The 18,762-nt window shown below is 43.4% G+C and overlaps 2 protein-coding genes across 3 annotated transcripts in view; both read left to right on the top strand.

Moving 5' to 3' along the window:
• Nucleotides 1-7,692, top strand: part of LOC133403684 (solute carrier family 12 member 5-like) — a 40,549-nt gene extending 32,857 nt beyond the window's left edge. The window contains exons 19-26 of one of the 2 annotated variants that reach the window (XM_061678828.1): nt 1,979-2,148; nt 2,222-2,353; nt 2,821-2,928; nt 3,102-3,218; nt 5,192-5,343; nt 5,685-5,699; nt 5,782-5,915; nt 7,022-7,692. In XM_061678828.1, coding sequence (XP_061534812.1) covers nt 1,979-2,148; nt 2,222-2,353; nt 2,821-2,928; nt 3,102-3,218; nt 5,192-5,343; nt 5,685-5,699; nt 5,782-5,915; nt 7,022-7,113 — 920 coding nt within the window. In that variant the 3' untranslated portion in view covers nt 7,114-7,692. Of the gene's footprint in view, nt 1-1,978; nt 2,149-2,221; nt 2,354-2,820; nt 2,929-3,101; nt 3,219-5,164; nt 5,344-5,684; nt 5,700-5,781; nt 5,916-7,021 lie in introns of both variants that reach the window. The other variant, XM_061678818.1, reaches the window with a different exon arrangement.
• Nucleotides 7,693-17,170: 9,478 nt separating this feature from the next.
• rh50 (Rh50-like protein) lies at nt 17,171-18,588 on the top strand. The gene is given in 3 exon segments (XM_061692651.1): nt 17,171-17,362; nt 17,364-17,408; nt 17,410-18,588. Coding segments are annotated over 3 exon segments (1,416 nt in total).
• Nucleotides 18,589-18,762: the final 174 nt, after the last annotated feature.

The raw sequence follows: 18,762 nt of genomic DNA, 5'->3' as shown, positions 1-18,762 counted from the left end.
ATGCTGAAAGGTTTTGGAGAAACATATGCTGCCATCCAAGCAACGTCTTTTTCATGGACGCCCATGATTATTTCAGCAAGACAATGCCAAACCACATTCTGCAACAGTGTGGCTTCGTAGTAAAAGAGTGCGGGTACTAGACTGGCCAGCCTGCAGTCCAGACCTGTCTTGCATTGAAAATGTGTGGCGCATTATCAGAATCAGAATCAGAATCATCTTTATTTGCCAAGTATGTCCAAAAAACACACAAGGAATTTGTCTCCGGTCGTTGGAGCCGCTCTAGTACGACAACAGACAGTCAATTGACAGAGAACACTTTTGAGACATAAAGACATTGACAAAAAGCAATAATCACTGAGCAATAAAGGGTTAATAGTTTTCTGGTAATGCCGGTACAATTTTATTTATTTATTTTTTTTTACAATTGTGCAAAAGATGCAGAATCCTCTAGCACATGGAGCAGTTTGAATGACTAATATTGCAATAGTCCGGTGCAATGACCATTGTGCAAAGGGCGCCGAGACTTCAAGGAGTGTATGCAGTTTAAGGTGACGAGTAGCGCGATAATCTGGGACAATGTTGATTGTGCAAATGTTGCAGATACTCCTCAATCAGTATGCAAATGGAGCAGATGCTACTCTGGCATGAGTGGCCAGTATTGGTTAACAACAGATATGCAAATAGTGCAGCGTGGCGAGACTACAACAGTAAGTGCACGAGTAATATATAATTGGCCCCACAGAAATGTGACAACGAATTCAAGTCAAGAAATTGCCAGCATGTTGTAATGGAATTGTAGGTTAGGTGTTTAAGAAGTTGATCGCAAAAGGGAAGAAGCTGTTGGAATGTCTGCTAGTTCTAGTTTGCATTGATCGGTAGCGCCTACCTGAGGGAAGGAGCTGGAAGAGCTGGTGACCGGGATGTGGAGGGTCCGAGAGGATTTTGCACGCTCTTGTCTTAGTTCTGGCAGCATGCAAGTCCTCAAGGGTGGGTAGGGGGGTACCGACAATCCTTTCAGCAGTTTTGATTGTCTGTTGCAGTCGGAGTTTGTCCTTTTTTGTAGCAGCACCAAACCAGACTGTGATGGAAGAACACAGGACTGATTCGATGACCGCTGTGTAGAACTGCCTCAGCAGCTCCTGTGGCAGGCCGTGCTTTCTCAGAAGCCGCAGGAAGTACATCCTCTGCTGGGCCTTTTTGAGGACGGAGTTGATGTTGGTCACCCACTTCAGGTCCTGAGAGACTGTAATTCCCAGGAACTTGAAGGTCTCGATGGTTGAGACAAGGCAGCTGGACAACATGAGGGGCAGCTGTGGCGAAGGATGCCTCCTAAAGTCCACGATCATCTCTACAGTCTTGAGCATGTTCATCTCCAGGTTGTGTCGGCCGCACCACAGCTCCAGCCACTCCACTTACTGTCGATATGCAGACTCGTCACCGTCCTTGATGAGGCCGATGACAGTGGTGTCATCAGCAAACGGATACCCCGGAGTGTTGAACAGCTGAAGCTGTACATCAATCAAGAATGGGAAAGAATTCCACCTACAAAGCTTCAACAATTAGTGACCTCAGTTCCCAAACGTTTATTGAATGTTGTTAAAAGAAAAGGTGATGTAACACAGTGGTAAACATGACCCTGTCCCATCTTTTTGGGAACGTGTTGCAGCCATAGAATTCTAAGTTAATGATTATTTGCTAAAAACAATCCAGTTTATCAGTTTGAACATTAAATATCTTGTCTTTGTAGTGTATTCAATTAAATATAGATTTAACATGATTTTCAAATCATTGTATTCTGTTTTTATTTATGTTTCACACAACGTCCCAACTTCATTGGAATTGGGGTTGTACTACACGTGGAATTTTTCTTGTAACAAAGTCGTAGACGCCGCTTTTATAAGGGTACAATTAGCTAACAGACAGACCCATTTATCCAGTCACTCTTTTTTGCAAATACATTCCTCCTGTCACTGTGCAGAGGTGGTGAGAGAAACCACAGTGGCCAGTTTGGCCTTGTTGGTTCCCAAAAATGTCTCTAGCTACCCATCCAATGGAGAGCGCTTCACAGAAGGACACATTGATGTGTGGTGGATTGTCCATGATGGAGGCATGCTGATGCTTCTGCCATTCCTGCTGCGTCAGCATAAGGTAAAAAATGCAAGACTGTTAAGTATTCTTTAGGTTGAATGTCTTCCTCTACTGGTGCTCCTTTTTCCTGTAGGTATGGAGGAAGTGCAAGATGCGCATTTTCACTGTGGCCCAGTTGGATGACAACAGCATTCAGATGAAAAAGGACGTCATGACTTTTCTCTATCACCTGCGTATTGACGCTCAGGTGGAAGTGGTGGAGATGGTAAGATTGATGTACACTCACTGGCCACGGTATTAGCTACACCTGCGCAATTGATTCTATTCATTCATTTATCTGTTTTATTTATTTTAGACCAATGATTCTAACAAGAACTTGGTGACAGTGTGGAATAATGCAATACAATACAGGAGCTTGCTCAAAACTTCTGTCCTGCACCAGTCACGTAGATAAATGAAGAAACCAAAATATCAGAAATGCCACATAGTATAATGTAGTGCTATTCTATACAACTGCAAACAATAAATATGTACAACAAAAAAAGAGCATATGGTTAGAGTCATAGCTCTGTGACAGTCAATGAAATGCACTATTGTCCTATTGGGACGGAATAGTATAGGATCTCTGAGTATAAGGTCACAAACAAATTGTTCAATAATATAAGTGCCGCTCCTTCATCTATCAACCATATGATGCTTGTTTTACACTTGCACATTGCCTTCCTATCCTAGCATGACGGTGACATCTCAGCCTACACGTATGAAAAGACACTGGTAATGGAACAGCGCTCACAGATCCTCAAGCAGATGCATCTGACTAAGAATGAGATGGAGCGAGAAGTAAGCATGCATATCACCTAAATCAAAGAAGAAAGCTTAATTTTGTTTTCACCCATCTTGCTCTAACCGTATGCCCTCTGACAATAAAGGTTGGCAGCAAGCTCCCAAAAAAATACATTCCTCTGGGAAATTAGCAACTGGGAGTCATCTGTCACATTCCTTTATAACTACAGATTCAGAGCATAACAGATTCATCCCGTGGGTCCATCCGACGTAAAAAATCCTTTGCCTCGCGCTCACACCACAGCATTGAGGAAGGAGCCAGAGTGGCCGAACAACCAGAAGAGGAGGTACAGACTATCTGAACTGTTTTTTCTGTTCATATCTTAAATGTCATCCCAAAATCACACAACTACGCCAATTAATGATCCATTCATTCATTTTCCATTAGTGTCACGGGTGAGCTGGAGCTTATTCCAGCTAACATTGGGCAAGAGGCAGGGGTCTGATTGGTCAACAGTCAATCACAGGGCACATATTGACAAACTTAAGATAGACACACATGGGCAACTAGTGATGACTGCTATTGATGAAGTGTGTGAATGTACAACCCCAATTCCAGTGAAGTTAGGACGTTGTGTTAAACATAAATAAAAACAGAGTACAATGATTTGCAAATCATGTTCGACCTATATTTAATTGAATACATTACAAAGACAAGATATTTAATGTTCAAACTGATAAACTTTATTGTTTTAAGCAAATAATCATTAACTTAGAATTTTATGGCTGCAACACGTTCCAAAAAAACTGGGACATTGTCACGTTTACCACTGTGTTACATCACCTTTTCTTGCTTGATGTACAGCTTCAGCTGTTCAACTGTCCGGGGTCTTGTTGTATTTTACGCTTCTTAATGCGTTGTTCAAAACCTGCATGTACCTTTCAGCATTAATGGTGCCTTCACAGATGTATAAGTTACCCATGCCATTGGCACTAACACAGCCTCATACTATCACAGATGCTGGCTTTTGAACCCATAACAGTCTGGATGGTTCTTTTCCTCTTTGGCCCGGAGGACACGACATCCACAATGTCCAAATGCAATTTGAAATGTGGACTCGTCGGACCACAGAACACTTTTTCACTTTGCATCAGTCCATCTTAGATGAGCTCGGGCCCAGAGAAGCCGGCGGCGTTTCTGGGTGTTGTTTTGCTTTGCATAGTAGAGTTTCAAGTTGCACTTACGGATGTAGCGCTGGGCTGAATTTACTGACATTGGTTTTCTGAAGTGTTCCTGAGGCCATGTGGTGATATCCTTTACACATTGATGTCGGTTTTTGATGCAGTGCCGCCTGAGGGATCGAAGGTCACGGGCATTCAATGTTGGTTTTCGGCCTTGCCGCTTACATGCAGTGATTTCTCCACATTCTCTGAACCTTTTGATGATATTATGGACCGTCGATGATGAAATCCCTAAATTCCTTGCAATTGTACGTTGAGGAACATTGTCCTTAAACTGTTGCACTTCCAAACAGGTGTTTGATGAGCACTCCTCAACTTTCTCAGTCTTTTTTTACACCTGTCCCAACTTTTTTGGAACGTGTAGCAGCCATAAAATTCTAAGTTAATGATTATTTGCTAAAAACAATCAAGTTTATCAGTTTGAACATTAAATATCTTGTCTTTGTAGTGTATTCAATTAAATATAGGTTGAATATGATTTGCAAATCATTGTATTCTGTTTTTATTTATGTTTAACACAACGTCCCAAGTTCATTGGAATTGGGGTTGTATTATTATAGAACTGTTCGTGGGGGGAAAAGAAAAATAATACTGTTAGCTGTGTTTACAGAGTTCTCAGTTCTAAATTCAAGGAGTCATGTTTACAAACACCAGGAAGGTCACTTTTGTTGAAAAATTATATTTATTATTTCAAAATAATAAATTCAAAATGCTGAAATTCAATTTGTAGTCTTCAGATGCATGTCTTTCGCCAGCGATTGGCTGTCGACCAGTCCAGGGTATACACCACCTCTTACCCAAAGTCAGATGGGATAGGCTCCAGCACACCAGCGACCCCAATGTGGACAAGCACTATAGAAAAAGGGTGGATGGCTAGTTCAGGTGGCCAGTGAGGTAGCGGCGTCCACTCTCTATTCAGCTCTAAAGTGTTACATCTCGTTTGTTGGAGGCGCTTTCTCAGTGCTGTCATGGTGGACAGTGACACCTTTGTTGATGGGTGTCTCTTTTCTTTCTTTCACTCTGTCACACTGTCATTATGTCCCTGTCTCAGTCTGTGGCTGTTTCCAACACAAAACAGGTCCAACTCATCCACAGTAAGGATGCCTCGACACCTACCAGCCCCACCAGCCTCACTGCACCTGCCGGGGGTGGGAACACCTGGAAAGACAATAAGGCAGCTGACAAGGGGAAGAACCTGGAGGCGGGCAAAGACCCTTTCAGCATGAAGCCGTGAGTGGCCGATTAGCTTGTTACTCACGGGAAACCATTTGTCTTGATAAAATGTGACTTGACTCTCACAACATTACCAATATTTTTAGTGGGCAGTGAGTCTTCTAAACTTCACACTCTGGCCGCAGCTTCCTCTTATCACCTTAGGCTATGTTTGGCCTCTGATACTACATCGGAAGTTGATTTGATTCCCAATTATGGATCAGTGTCTTACACATGAATAGGAAAGCAATGAAACAACTAGCTTAGATGGGCAATATGAAAGGGCCTACAGGTTCTTGTTTAAACACGTCTTATTTTTATTTTAAAAGTTGTTTGTCCCTTTTGACATGCTGCTGTAGGGAATGGGAAAACTTGTAAGTATGACCATGGCACACTGAGACCAACTGTGCGATCCGAATAATGGCTACATCCAAAGTTATGAAATGTCTCCACAAGGAACCAGACAGATTTGAGACGCATGCACACAGCTTTGCGGCTCAATGAAGTCATCACAAAAAAGTCCAAGGAGGCAAAGCTCATCCTGCTCAACATGCCTGGACCCCCCAGAAATCGTATGGGTGAAGAAAACTGTATCCTTGCAAGCTTGCAATAAATGAATGGCTGTTGCAGTGGATACCGTTGCCCTCGAGGTCCCCATTAATGGACACAAATTGACAAAAAAATTAAGGAGCGGAAGATAAAGTATGTCTTCTGTATCAGTGCGGTAAGATGCAATGTTACCACGTGGTACAATCAATTAGTTTGTCTCAGATTTTGGAAAGGTTAGATTTATAGTTACACTTTGGAACACATTAAAAAACATTTTTTTAAATAGATAAATTTTTATAATTTTGGACTTTTTTATGGAACATTCACTGATCTGGGTTGTCATATGAACTTCTATTGTCGAAATTGTGCACATTTGTCATGAGATAAAAATGGTATAGTACGGAGGTTTTCCACATGCTGTACACATATTTTTGCTATGCATGTATTTGCTTTTCATCTTTTTTTGTCAACAGTTTATTATTTGTATAAAGACCAAATATGTGGTTAATTCCAATATAATGATCCATGGTTATAATCCACTTTTTTATCGGAAACATCAAAGGGTCCCATTGATGCATTAATTCAAAATTAAGAAAAGCAATCAAAATATAATCAAATGTAGTTAAACTACTACTGCATTACATTTTCAGCAGGGTAAAATGCGCATCTTGCACTTCCTTCCTTTCAGCAGGGTAACTTGTAATTGTTACTTCTACATTTCCAAAGTAATATTCCCAACACTGTCTGCCAACACACAGCGAGTCTTGCGCTTGCACAAAAATGAAGATGTATCAATGAAAATAGTCCGCAGGAACCAAAATGTCCCATACTCCGGGCAGAAGCCAAAGGACACACACTAGCTGCAGCGATAGCATCCGGCTTTGCGCAGACCGATCTGCCAGAAAGGCAAACACATGCAGCGAGCCTTGCACTGGCACGAATATCAAGATGCGCATCATTTGTGATATGGTGCATATTATGCAGTCTACGAATATAGAGTCCTAACTGTCAATAAGACTCCAAAAGTATTTCATACCATTTAACAATGACCTATGATGAAATAAGAACAGTGTTGAGCTGTTCTGTGATTTGTATTTTGTATTAACGTGCTAGTCTTTGCTCCTCCTTCACTGAGACTGCCCTCCAGACATGGAGTTCCTCGAGGTGCTCACCGAGGGTCTAAATCGGGTTCTCCTCGTCCGCGGAGGGGGACGCGAGGTCATAACCATCTACTCCTGAATGTCCTGAATATATTTTAACCAGGGACTCTACCTTCAACTCCCACTGACTTCCACAAAACCCCCCTCAGGGATCTCATGCAGGAGTCTCCATCCTGATTCCATAGTACTTCACTACTGCTTCTTTTCCCGCTTCTTAATGAAGAATGCGTTTGTCTTTTCTTTGTCCCTAATACAATCTTGTTGTGTGAATGTTTTCAATATTTACTCATCTTAAAATGTTTATTTATTTTTCTTTAATGGTGTGTATGATCACACACCTTATTTACAGCTCCACATTGATCATATAAGTTATGCAAACACTTAAGAATTTGTTGCCTCAATTGTTGTAAAAACATGGCCCTTGTTTGTGAAGTTCTGTAGCAGTAATTAAGTGGACAGATTAATTTTCGTTTTCAATAATCAGAAATGAAGGTGCATATGAAACTGTATATCATCAAATAGTCATCCTTGCATGTGTGTGTGTGTGTGCTTTTGAGAGAGAATGAGAATGACTAACACTTAAATAAATATGTAATTTTAGACTTAGAATTGGAAATTAAAGTGTGTGTGTGTCAATAAAGGTTTTTGTGTTGTTTTATTTAATTGTCAGGTATTAATTAAAAGATGTCATTAATACTGTATATACAAATACAAACGGCACAAAAGTCTGTTTAGTGTACATATTAGTCTGTCCGATAGGTTGGACTCAATTTTCACTTGTTGAACTGTGGTTACAGGTTGTAACAGACCACATTGGTATTACAACATCCATTCATTTTCCGTACTGCTTATCCTCACTAGGGTTGCTGGCGTGCTGGAGCCTATCGCAGCTGTTTTCGGGCGGGATGCAGGGTACATCCTGTATTGGTCGCCAGCCAATCACAGCGCACATATAAACAAGCATTTGCACTCACGATCACACCTACGGGGAATTAACCTACCATGCATGTGTTTGGGATGTGCGAAGAAACCGGAGTACCCGGAGAAAACAACTCAGGATAACATGCAAACTCCATACAGGTGAGGCCGGATTTGAACCCCGATCCTAAGAACTGTGAGCCAGGCGTGCTAACCAGTCGTTCACCGTGCTGCCAGTATTACAACATGTATTTTATTTTGTTACAATCAATTGGATAGCAGTTGTAGTATATTTCAATAGTACTGAAGTCAGACTTCCTTTGAGAGGGCCAAATGTTTGGAGATCTGTATTCACGCCAATCATCTTTTCTTTGTAATTCTATATCAAAGGACTTCCTTCAACCCTTTGTACGTTTATTAGGGTTTTCCGTCTCCTCCCAGACATTAACCTGTCTTGGGTTTACAACAGGCGTCCCGGTCTTCAAAGAGGGCTGTTTTGCATTATAGAAGAGAAGGGCCCTGCTACCTCTACTATAATTACCCCCATGGATATTGTTTTAAGGGAGAATCCCCTGGGGATTCGCGACACATCCCAAAAGAGGTGTAAACGCTGGCCAGAAATTGATAGACCTTGGACAGTTGAGGGGGCCTTCAACTCGGATGTAATTGAAACCGTCCGTGTGTTTGTATCTACATATAAAGCGTAACAGAAAAAGGGAAAAACAGGAATAAAACGTAAGGAAAAGCAGCTAAGGGAACTGGGGATGTTGAAACTGTTTGAAGATGAGGGAATTAAAGTACAGAGGGAAAACAAATGAGAATACAGGGGGAATGACTGAGGAGATATCAAAGAATTGGGCAGAAGTAGGACAACTTATGACAAAAGTTAACACACCTTTCTCACATGTTTCCCCGGTTAAGGGTCCTCCGCCATATGAAGGAAAACCGGTGCAATCTAGCATTTACCCACAACTCCCAATAATTAGTCAACATGGTAATTACCAAATTGAAGATGAGAGGGACGGTACAATAGAGACAGGTAAAGCAAGGGCCACAATTGTGTTACAACCGAGTCCCTGCTGTAAGGAAAAGGCAATAAGATTTTCAAAAGGAAGTGGAAAAAGGCCAACAAAGGGGGTCATTAAGTGTGATATCCAGAGTGACACTGAAGGGGCCGCTGGAGGGTACGACCCGAAAATCAAACGAATATTGTTCAGGGCGGAGAAAAAAGGACACAGGACATTGCAAGGGGGGAGTCAAGTGAGAGTAACTGTGAAAGTGGCAGTGACAGTGATGGAACATGAGGCCAGGGGCCCCCACCTACCACCCGAGAGACCCCCACCGATGTTGACGATTGGATAACGCAGTCACTGAGGGACATAAGACTGCGAAAGCAACGTTGTCACGTGGACTTGGAGTTGGCAACCAGACAGAACGTGGACAGAACCTTGAATACAAGCCTTGGCAGAGTTCCGACATGACGGCGGTGCTTGAGAAGTTACCCATCCTTCAAGAGGGAGCGCATCCATGGATATCCAAGCTTGAAGAGGCCTTAGTGGGAACGCAGCCTGCTGTGGGGGACATAAAGAGACTTTTAGCCACCCTTTTGGGGGTCCATATGCGGAAAGACATCCTGAAAAAGGCGGGACTGTACCGATATGTAACCACGGCTGTGAATGATTCAGAGGCCAGTTATGGGGAGTGTGTGTTGAGGGAAAACATTTCCGACTAACGCGCATCCCGACAATATTTTTATTGAGCCATTGGGACCAATGGAAAATCCCCATGCTTATGTGGCTCGTGCTCATCAGACCTGGCGACACATAACTCGTAATGATCCCGATGTTACACAGATGGAGATGTCTATCCTGTGTGACAAGATACAGAAGGGCCTCCGCCTGCAAGTAAGGAGTAAGCTGGCTGAGGTAGCATGTCAAGAGCCATATATATTGACCATATAGCGCATCAAGTCGATTTACAGTGGAAGAAAGAGTTGATTCAGAAGGAGCAGGATTTGGAGAAGATGAGAAAAATCAATCAAATACAGCGAGCTGGGATGAAAAAGGAGAAGAAACAAGCCGTGGTACTACAGACTCAGTTCCAGCCCAGCCCGAGCCAATTCAGTCAACCACAATTCCAGCCAAATGCCGCACAGTCCATTCAACCTCAGCTGCAGCCAAGTATTCCTGTGCCGAACCAAGTTTTACTCCAACTACCACAGATGATCCCTGCGGCACCTTCCCCCAAGGGCGTTTATGGAAGACACATTACTTTGCCTATATTGGCTTCAGAACATACGCCAAGTGCTCTCTTGGGAAGAGATGCTTAATGTAAATTGATCTGTACTATAAGGTGCACCCCAGATGGCTGCCTAGTTGATGTGCACTACATCAGCCAAGAACTATTGCAGCCCGTAAAATTTTGGGAAAAGTTTATTGTTGCCAACATGCCTGGGGCAAGATTCCCTGAGTACCCGTATCATTGTGCACTCCAGTACCACAAGAAGACTACGCATGCAGAGGCTGAAGAATGGCTGAGCTGTCAACCTAGGCAAGTACAACTAAGTGCAAACTGCATCATATTGGGACCCCAAGGAGCAGCCCTGAAAATACACAAAGACGAGTACCTTGTAAGAGAACATAAAATTGAGGACTGTGTCCACCATGTGACCTTAATGATAACTGTAGAATATGAACAGAAACATGTGGGCAAAATGATGAAGGAAGCTGAAACGACAACTTTCACTCAACTTGCAGAAAACAGAACTATTTGAACGAGTGAAGATAACAAAACTATGAAAATCGTGATCTCATCGCAGGGCTATGGATGCCCCCAGACCGTACAGCTGACACATGACTCAATTCTCAGTGTGGCACATGCCCTATTAAAACAAGAAATGTTGGAACAGGTTCCTGAAGATCTGTGGTCAAAACATAGTACTGACATAGGACTGTTACAGTTCAGCTTCGACCTGACACTAGACCACCCTGGAAACGTCAGTACCCATTAAAGGACGAAGCAAGTCAGGGAATTGGACCACAGATAAAAGGACTGCTTAAGGCAAATGTTTTGAAAATTACACAGACTCCACAAAGTAATACGCCGCTATTGCCCTTTAAAAAGCCAGATGCTTCTTATCGCTTGGTACACAACTTGCGTTCCGTGAACGAAGTTATAAAAGACTTTCCAGCAGAAGTACATGACCCACACACTTTGTTGACCCAAATCCCTCCCAAGGCGACTCACTTTACTGTACTAGATCTATGTGGTGCTTTCTTTAGTATCCCCCTAAGCATTGAATCACAAGGCTTGTTTGGGTTTACATATCAGGGACAATTTTATCAATATCAGAGGCTCCCCATGGGATACAAACATAGTCCACATGTGTTCAATAAAGTGTTGAAAGAGGATTTGGAGGGTATCGGTCAACTATTGAAAAGCACGGTTATCCAATATGTAGATGACATTATTGTCTGCTCTCCAGGGTGGTCTAGTGTCATGTGGATTAAATCAAATTGTTGCAAATTTTAGCTGACCATGGACACAAGGTCTCACAAAAGAAGCTACAATATTGCCAAGAGCAAGTGACTTATTTGGGCCATTGCGCAGGGCCAGAGGTGTATCTCGGATAGTCACCTAGAAGCCATTCAAAAGGTTCCCAAACTGAGAACGGTGCGTGAAATGCTGACCTTTTTGGGCATTGCTGTTATTCAGCAGCATGGGTAGAGAATTATGCCAAACTGACGGAGCCTCTGAGGGCTATGGTTAAGGAAACTGGGCATGACTAGTTGCATGCAAATTTAAATTGGTCTCAAGAAGATGCCGTGGCCTTTGAATCAGTCAAACAGAGGTTGCAGGAGGCTCCTGCGTTGGCTTTACCAGATTATTCAAAAAAGTTCCTTTTGCTTGTGTCATCCTCTGCTGGGGGGATTTATGCATGTGCGGTCCTTTGCCAGCCCACTGGCATAGGAACAGGACCACAGCCTATTGCATACTACTCTACTACCTACTCCGAAGTGGAGCGGGGATTGCCCCCTTGTTATAGGGCTATGATGGTTTGATCTATGAAAATGCATCGGCTATAACAATGGGATATCCCGTGACGATTCTTACACATCACAGTCTTCGAAATCTCTTAAATCACGGCAGGTTCACCTTGACAGAGTCCAGAGATTACTATCAGCTTTTGGAACAGGAAGATGTGACTCTAGCAAGGTGTACCACTGAACCCCGCTAAACCTTTGCCAACTTCAGAAGATGGGGAACCTCATGATTGCATGTACAAGGTGGAAAAGTATTCCAGATTAAGAGCAGATTTGCGTGAGGCCGATTTGGAACTGTGGACGGATGGTTCTTGTTATCATATTGGGGACTCGTTGAGTGCTGGTTATGCGATTGTGAGAGCAGTAGATTCGGAATTTGTAGTTGTAAAAGCTGAAACAATACCTCAACCAGCCTCAGCACAACTGGTGGAATTAGTGGGTTTAACCGAGGCATGTTTGTTAGCGGAAGGAAAATGGGTAACCATTTACACTGATTCAGCATATGCACATAATGTTTGTCACCTGTTTGGCTCTGTGTGGAGGAACCGAGGGTTCAAGAAAACTGACGGCTCCCCCATACAACATCATGCACAGATACTGAAACCTAGTGAACTAGCTATCGCCAAGTGCGCAGCACATAAATCTGATGCATCAAAGGTCTCACTGGGTAATACAGCAGCTGATGAAGCAGCTAAGGCGATTACTGGTGCTAATAAACTGGGGAAAGTTCTTTTGGTCACACATCACATTGATTTCGAGGACATGATAACTCTTAAGGATGTTATTTTACTGCAAGAGGCGGCGCACCCAATTGACAAGCAGCTGTGGGTTGAGAGGGGAGCGTGCCAAGACTCCACGGGTTTGTGGAGAAATCATGAGGGTCTCATAGTGGCGCCCCGGACATATTGGGTCTGTTAATTCATGAGTGGGGAAGTGAAGCGGAAAAATTAGGAAAGTGAAGCGGAACATTAGGAAAGAGTATGGTTTTTGGGCACCATATTTGCTGCAACAAATTGACTATATTATAGGCAGATGCATCATATGTCTGAAAAACAATGTCAGGAGAGGGGTGATGACACCTCCAGGTTATATTCCAACCCCCAACGGGCCAATGCGGGGAATAGTTGTGATATGATAAAACCAATTGAGGGGAAAAGATATTTGCTGGTGGTCGTGGATAGATTTTTACGATGGCCTGAAGGGTGCCCAACTAAACGGAAGGATGCTCAGTCTGTTGCCAAGTTCTTGTGTCGTGAGGTCATAAGCCGGTGGGGACTTTACATAGGTCTATATCGGCATGTGTTGTTGACAGGCAGAAGCAAGATGAAGCGCAAGAGAGACTCAGGGACCATAGAAAGAACACAGTGCAACCTGGTGACAAGGTATTTGTGAAAGTTTTCAGGAGGAAGTGGTTCAACGAACGCCAACAAGGTCCATTTGAAGTTGTTCGTAGCACTGGCACAGCTGTCCAGATTAAAGGGTCACCAACCTGGGACCATTTGTCACACTCTGTCAAAGTACCAGAAAAAGAAACCACTCAACGGTATAGACATGAGAAGGATGGCCCCGAACCACTTCATGTCCCAGAAGGAGAAGATGAAGGAGAAGTACAAGCGGATCTTCAACATCAATGTAAAATACAATCCACGGGGGATATGGCCTCTACTGATCCTGAAGTACACGCTCTGGGCACTAGCAGCAATGACACACTCGTTGAGAGAAGAGAAAAAAGGTTCAGCAACGTCAATCTACAACACGCCCCAAAGGAACTCAAGTTCACGCCTTCAGAACCTAGAACGACCCAGGTCATGGAGAGGAGTAAAGACCCAGTGCGCGGAACAGCTAACACCACCGGATCTAGGAGTCCGAGACCAGCCCATCAAAGAAGTAAACCTAACCGTTACAATGATTACGATTGAGGGAGTTCTGGGGAACTCCATTTTACTACCATGTGGGTGTCCCCAATATGATACTTTTCTTTGTAAACAAGGTGCCGAGTGGAAAGATAATCCTGGGAAAAAACTTGATCTGCCGAGGTTAACTTTAGATGATAATTTCTTGTTGTTTAATACATTGAGAAGGTTTGAGGTCAAAGGTGACTGTGCACTATTCATACAGCGTGTCCAAACCACAGGCTGGGGACCATATACATGTTCTTGTATCAGACCGGTATCGAATAATCGAGGCGACCTTACTAAATGGTTAACGCTAACCTATAAGACCCATTGAGTCAACCTGGTAGAACAAAAAGGATGAGTTAGAGCCCCCTCTAAGGGGATAACTATTAAAGGAAGTATAATTTCCTCTAAAGGCAGTAGACGGAATAAAGATCCCGTAAAGTCTGATGGTAAAAGGAAAACTGCGGTTCTGACCTCTCAAGGTGAACACACAGCCGGCAGAGCACCTGAGACCAGGTTAGTCGTGCGTGGAAGGGAAGAGAACTTTTTTTTTCGGGCCGGTGAGGTCACAAGAACTAGCAAACAATGATTTAGGGGATTTAAAGAAACGTCGAGCCAAATGGAAGGCCTTTGGCTTTGACTCCTCGGCATTACAGGGCGACGACCTTTGGGCAGGTAGGAATGTGTGGTATCGACAGTTGACGCATTCCGTTAGAGATTCGGGGGTTAGTTAACGGACCATGCTTGGTCAGGATTCCGCCTCCCAGTACGTCGGTGTCAATTTTTGAAACAATACCGGTGCCTTTACGTCACTATTGCCAGCATGCTTTGTTAAGGTGGTTAGACTTCATACAAACTGACCCATCTGATCATCATCTTCAGTGGTATCACAATAATATCAGAGTGCGTGATACAGAGTGTGACTGGGTGGAAGATCTGAAATATTTGTACTTACTCGGACAGCATGAAGATTTGCAATCAGCTGTCCCTGACTCGATAAATGTGAGACCGGTAAAATCGACAATTTGTTTTTGTTCAAATGAGACTCATGGGAATCCAGGAAGGTTTATGGGAATTTCGGAGTGTGTATATTACTTGATGAAATTTAAAGTTCAGCCATTTGGAGATAGGCTCAAGACCTATTCAGTGACATTTTATTCACAAGCCAAGGGTCAACGTGTGACGTTGCAGGTAACGAACCGTACGTTAATTGGAAACAGTACTATGGGGAATTTTAAAGATATTTGGTGGGTCTGTGGAGATAAGGCTTACATATTTTTACCTTATGGTTGGACTGGATGTTGCTATGCGGCAACATTACAGCTTCCGTATGATGTAATAAATATTAAGCGGGGTGAGGGGCCTGTGAATGTTCAACCTATTGGGGTTAAGGATACCAGGACTAAGAGAGAATTGGCGCAGTTCCACAAATTGGAGGCATATCATTGGCGTATTAGTTTAGGAGAAAAATGGGCCATTGGATTTTTCCCATGGTATAGATTAACATTTTTAGCTGATCACATTGATAATATAACGTACACTTTGCAGGGTTTTGCTAATGAAGCGATTAAGGGAGTCGATCTTTTGTCAAATACAAAGAGAAGCCATCGACTAACTCTGCTTAATCACGACATGGCACTGGACTACATTTTGGGCAGGCAGGGTCGTTTGTGTGTTTATCTGAATTTGACCGGAGATGCTTGTTACACTTTGATACCAGACAACTCAGCTAATATCACCAGCGAAGTGGAAGCGTTAAAGGTCATTAGAGACGCTTTTGGCCCTTCGGCTGAAGCTGGCTGGTCAGCCAATACATGGTTAAAGGATAGGTTTGGGCCTATGGGTGCAGTGTTGGTTCAAATGTTAGCAGCGCTCGTATTGGCTTTGTGTGTCATGTTTTGCTTCTGCACCTTGCTGCTCACATTTGCCAAGGCCATGATCCTCCGGTGAGTTGGCATTCTAATGCCGGGAGACAAAGTACAATTGCCAGTATTAAAGGGGGATGAAACTAATGGTGACGTGGTAACAATGGAGTCCACGGTACGAGATGCATATCCAATGTGAACTTTTGTGTATTGTTTTTAATTCAACGTTAAGTCATTTTCTGTGCAAAGATTCGTTCGTGCTATTTTGTTTCATAAGAGTGATGTTCAGTGGTGTACGCACAGGAGTCATGTCCACATTGATTGGAGACCTAAGGTGATGCAAGGGGGGTATTGGGCAGTTACGGAGCTGTTCTGGAGCTGCTCGGGGTCCCGCTTGTGTAAACCTGGACTCTGGGACTTGTTCTTGGACTGTCATTATGGACAGCGGGTCTCGGGCTGAATGGTTCAAAGTTTCTTCAGCAATGTCACGAACTGTAGACCATATGGAGGGGGACCACTATTAAGATTTTTTTCTATTTTCGTTCGTGTGTATTTGGCTATGTTTGCTTCCACAGTTGTATTTTTGTGGTTTGCTCTGTTTTTGTTCATTTATTTCGATGATTGTATTATTCTGTTGTACATGTTTTGTCATCCGTGTCGGGGTCCCTTTGGGCGATTTGCTCTACGGGGCTCTGAAGGGAGGGGCTAATTCCACGCCACGAGAATTAAACCTTGATAAACTGAGATCCAGGGGTTTTCGGGGGCTTTTTCGTTGTCCTGACTTTGTACGCAGCTGCTATGACACTAAGGCTTGTTCAATACATCAAATTAGCCCAAACGCCAAGTATCTCGAAGTCTTCATTCATTCCTGCCCAACGGAAGCCGGAGTTATCCCGGGTGACCTCCGACTCGGAACCACAGGCGAAAAAAATCCACCTCACAGTAACATTTTGCAAAACCTTCACAAATATTTTTCTGTGGCCTTGGTGTTTATGAGATGGGAAGTAAACACAAGCATTGTAAAAACTGAAGTAACTGATCCAAGGAAAACACGCTGATAGTGAAAGACCAATTGAAAGTTTATTCACTGAATAACTTTATAGTCCCATAGTCAGTTTTCTCCCCTCCCCCAAAAAAGGCAAAAATTCTAATTTGGTTGAAATTGATCACATCCTTTTAGTGGGAATCTTGTTATAATGTGAGAACACTGCTAAATTCAGTGCTTGTTATCCAAGAATATGAGGTGCCTAAATTTTCAATAAACAACTGCTTGAACAGCAAGACAGTTCAGACTACTGAATACCTGGACTTGTTTGAGCGGGAGCAGACTTAAACGTTATCCTCTCTTATCTGCACAATGATTATACTGGCTTCAAATGAAACAAGTCACATTTCATCCAAGAGCACCAACAATGAAGCCAGGTGTAAGCAGCCTGCGGCTGAGGCTGCCTGTATTTGTGTTTGCAGTGGAGGTGATGATTGTGGGTCTGTTTGCCAGTTTTGTCACATATGATGAACAGGCCGATCACAAATTTCAAACCAACGAGACCAGACCCATGGACAATGCAGTATACAAAGATTATACTTTTTTTGCCGACATCCATGCAGGTGATGATATTCATCGGCTTCAGATACCTGCTGGCATTTTCCCAGACTTTATGGTTTTGGAGGGATGTTTTTTAATTTTCTCGTGGCTTCCTTTTCCATCCAATCGGCCATTCTAGTACAGGGGTACTTCCAGTTCAGCCATGATGGTAAGATCCAACTTGGAGTGATCAACCTCATCAATGCAGAGTTTGCCTGCCCCGTGGTGCTGATCTCCTTCGGGGCAGTGTTGGGGAAGACGAGCCTGCTGCAGCTGCTGGTCATGGCTCTCCTAGAAGTGCCGGCATTTGCAGTCACTGAATGGGCAGTGCTGAAGTATCTGAAGATAAACGACGCAGGAGGTTCCATTCTGATTCACCTCTTTGCCTGTTACTTTGGCTTGGGAGTCACTTTTGTCCTGTACAGGCCTCGCCTCAACGAAGGTGACGTAAAGGAGAACACCAGCTATCAGTCAGACATCCTGGCTATGATGGGCACCTTGTTCCTCTGGGTGTTCTGGCCCTCCTTCAACTCGGCATTAACCCTGAAAGGCGATGACCAGAACAGGGCCATCCTCCACACCTTCATTGGCCTCTGTGCATCCACCATCACAGCCTTTGCTCTCTCTGCACTACTCAACAAAAATGGAAAACTCAGCATGGCTGACATCCAGAATGGGACCCTGGGTGGAGGCGTGACAGTCGGGGCATCCGTAGATATGATGATTTTGCCTGCAGCAGCATATGCCCTGGGCACGGTGGGCTGCACCGCATGCATGCTCGGATACAAGTACTTGAGCCCCCTCTTGGCAAAGTGGTTTGGAATCCAGGATCAATGTGGAATACATAACTTGCATGGTCTAACAGGACTCATATCTTGTACTGCGGGGATTTGTGCAATAATTATGGCTAACGAGGAGGTCTATGGGCCTAGTTTGTATGATACTTTTAGGCACAGAGTCCCAAAAGAAGGGGATCCAAAGTTGCTTGAGCTCCAGGCATTAATTCCTGGTCTGCAGCCAGGTTTGGGGCGGACTACCCGAGAACAGGCGGCAGCTATCTTCTCCACCATAGCAGTAGCCGCCATCGGAGGCATGCTCACAGGCGTGGTCTTGAAAATGCCTTACCTCGCCTCACCTTCAGATGATTTATGTTTTGATGACCAGTTATATTTTGATGTGCCTCTGGACAGTTACTTAGCACTTAAACTCAATGAAGCCACAGATAAAGAGGAAACTATTGCCTAAACACGCCACGCTCTCATTATGGTAATAATAAAATACAATGTCTTTTGAAAGTGTATATGTACTGTATATTTTGTGGTTATCAGGTAGTAATTATGCAATATTTATTGTCTAATTAAATATAATGTTTTTTAGTTAAATGTGAGATAAATATAAGTATGAATATTGTGTTTGTCA

The sequence above is a fragment of the Phycodurus eques genome, chromosome 1, assembly GCF_024500275.1.
Source record: "Phycodurus eques isolate BA_2022a chromosome 1, UOR_Pequ_1.1, whole genome shotgun sequence".
Lineage (NCBI taxonomy): Eukaryota > Metazoa > Chordata > Actinopteri > Syngnathiformes > Syngnathidae > Phycodurus > Phycodurus eques.
The sequence above is the reverse complement of the archived record's forward strand: the minus strand, read 5'-3'. Positions and strand labels throughout refer to the sequence as shown.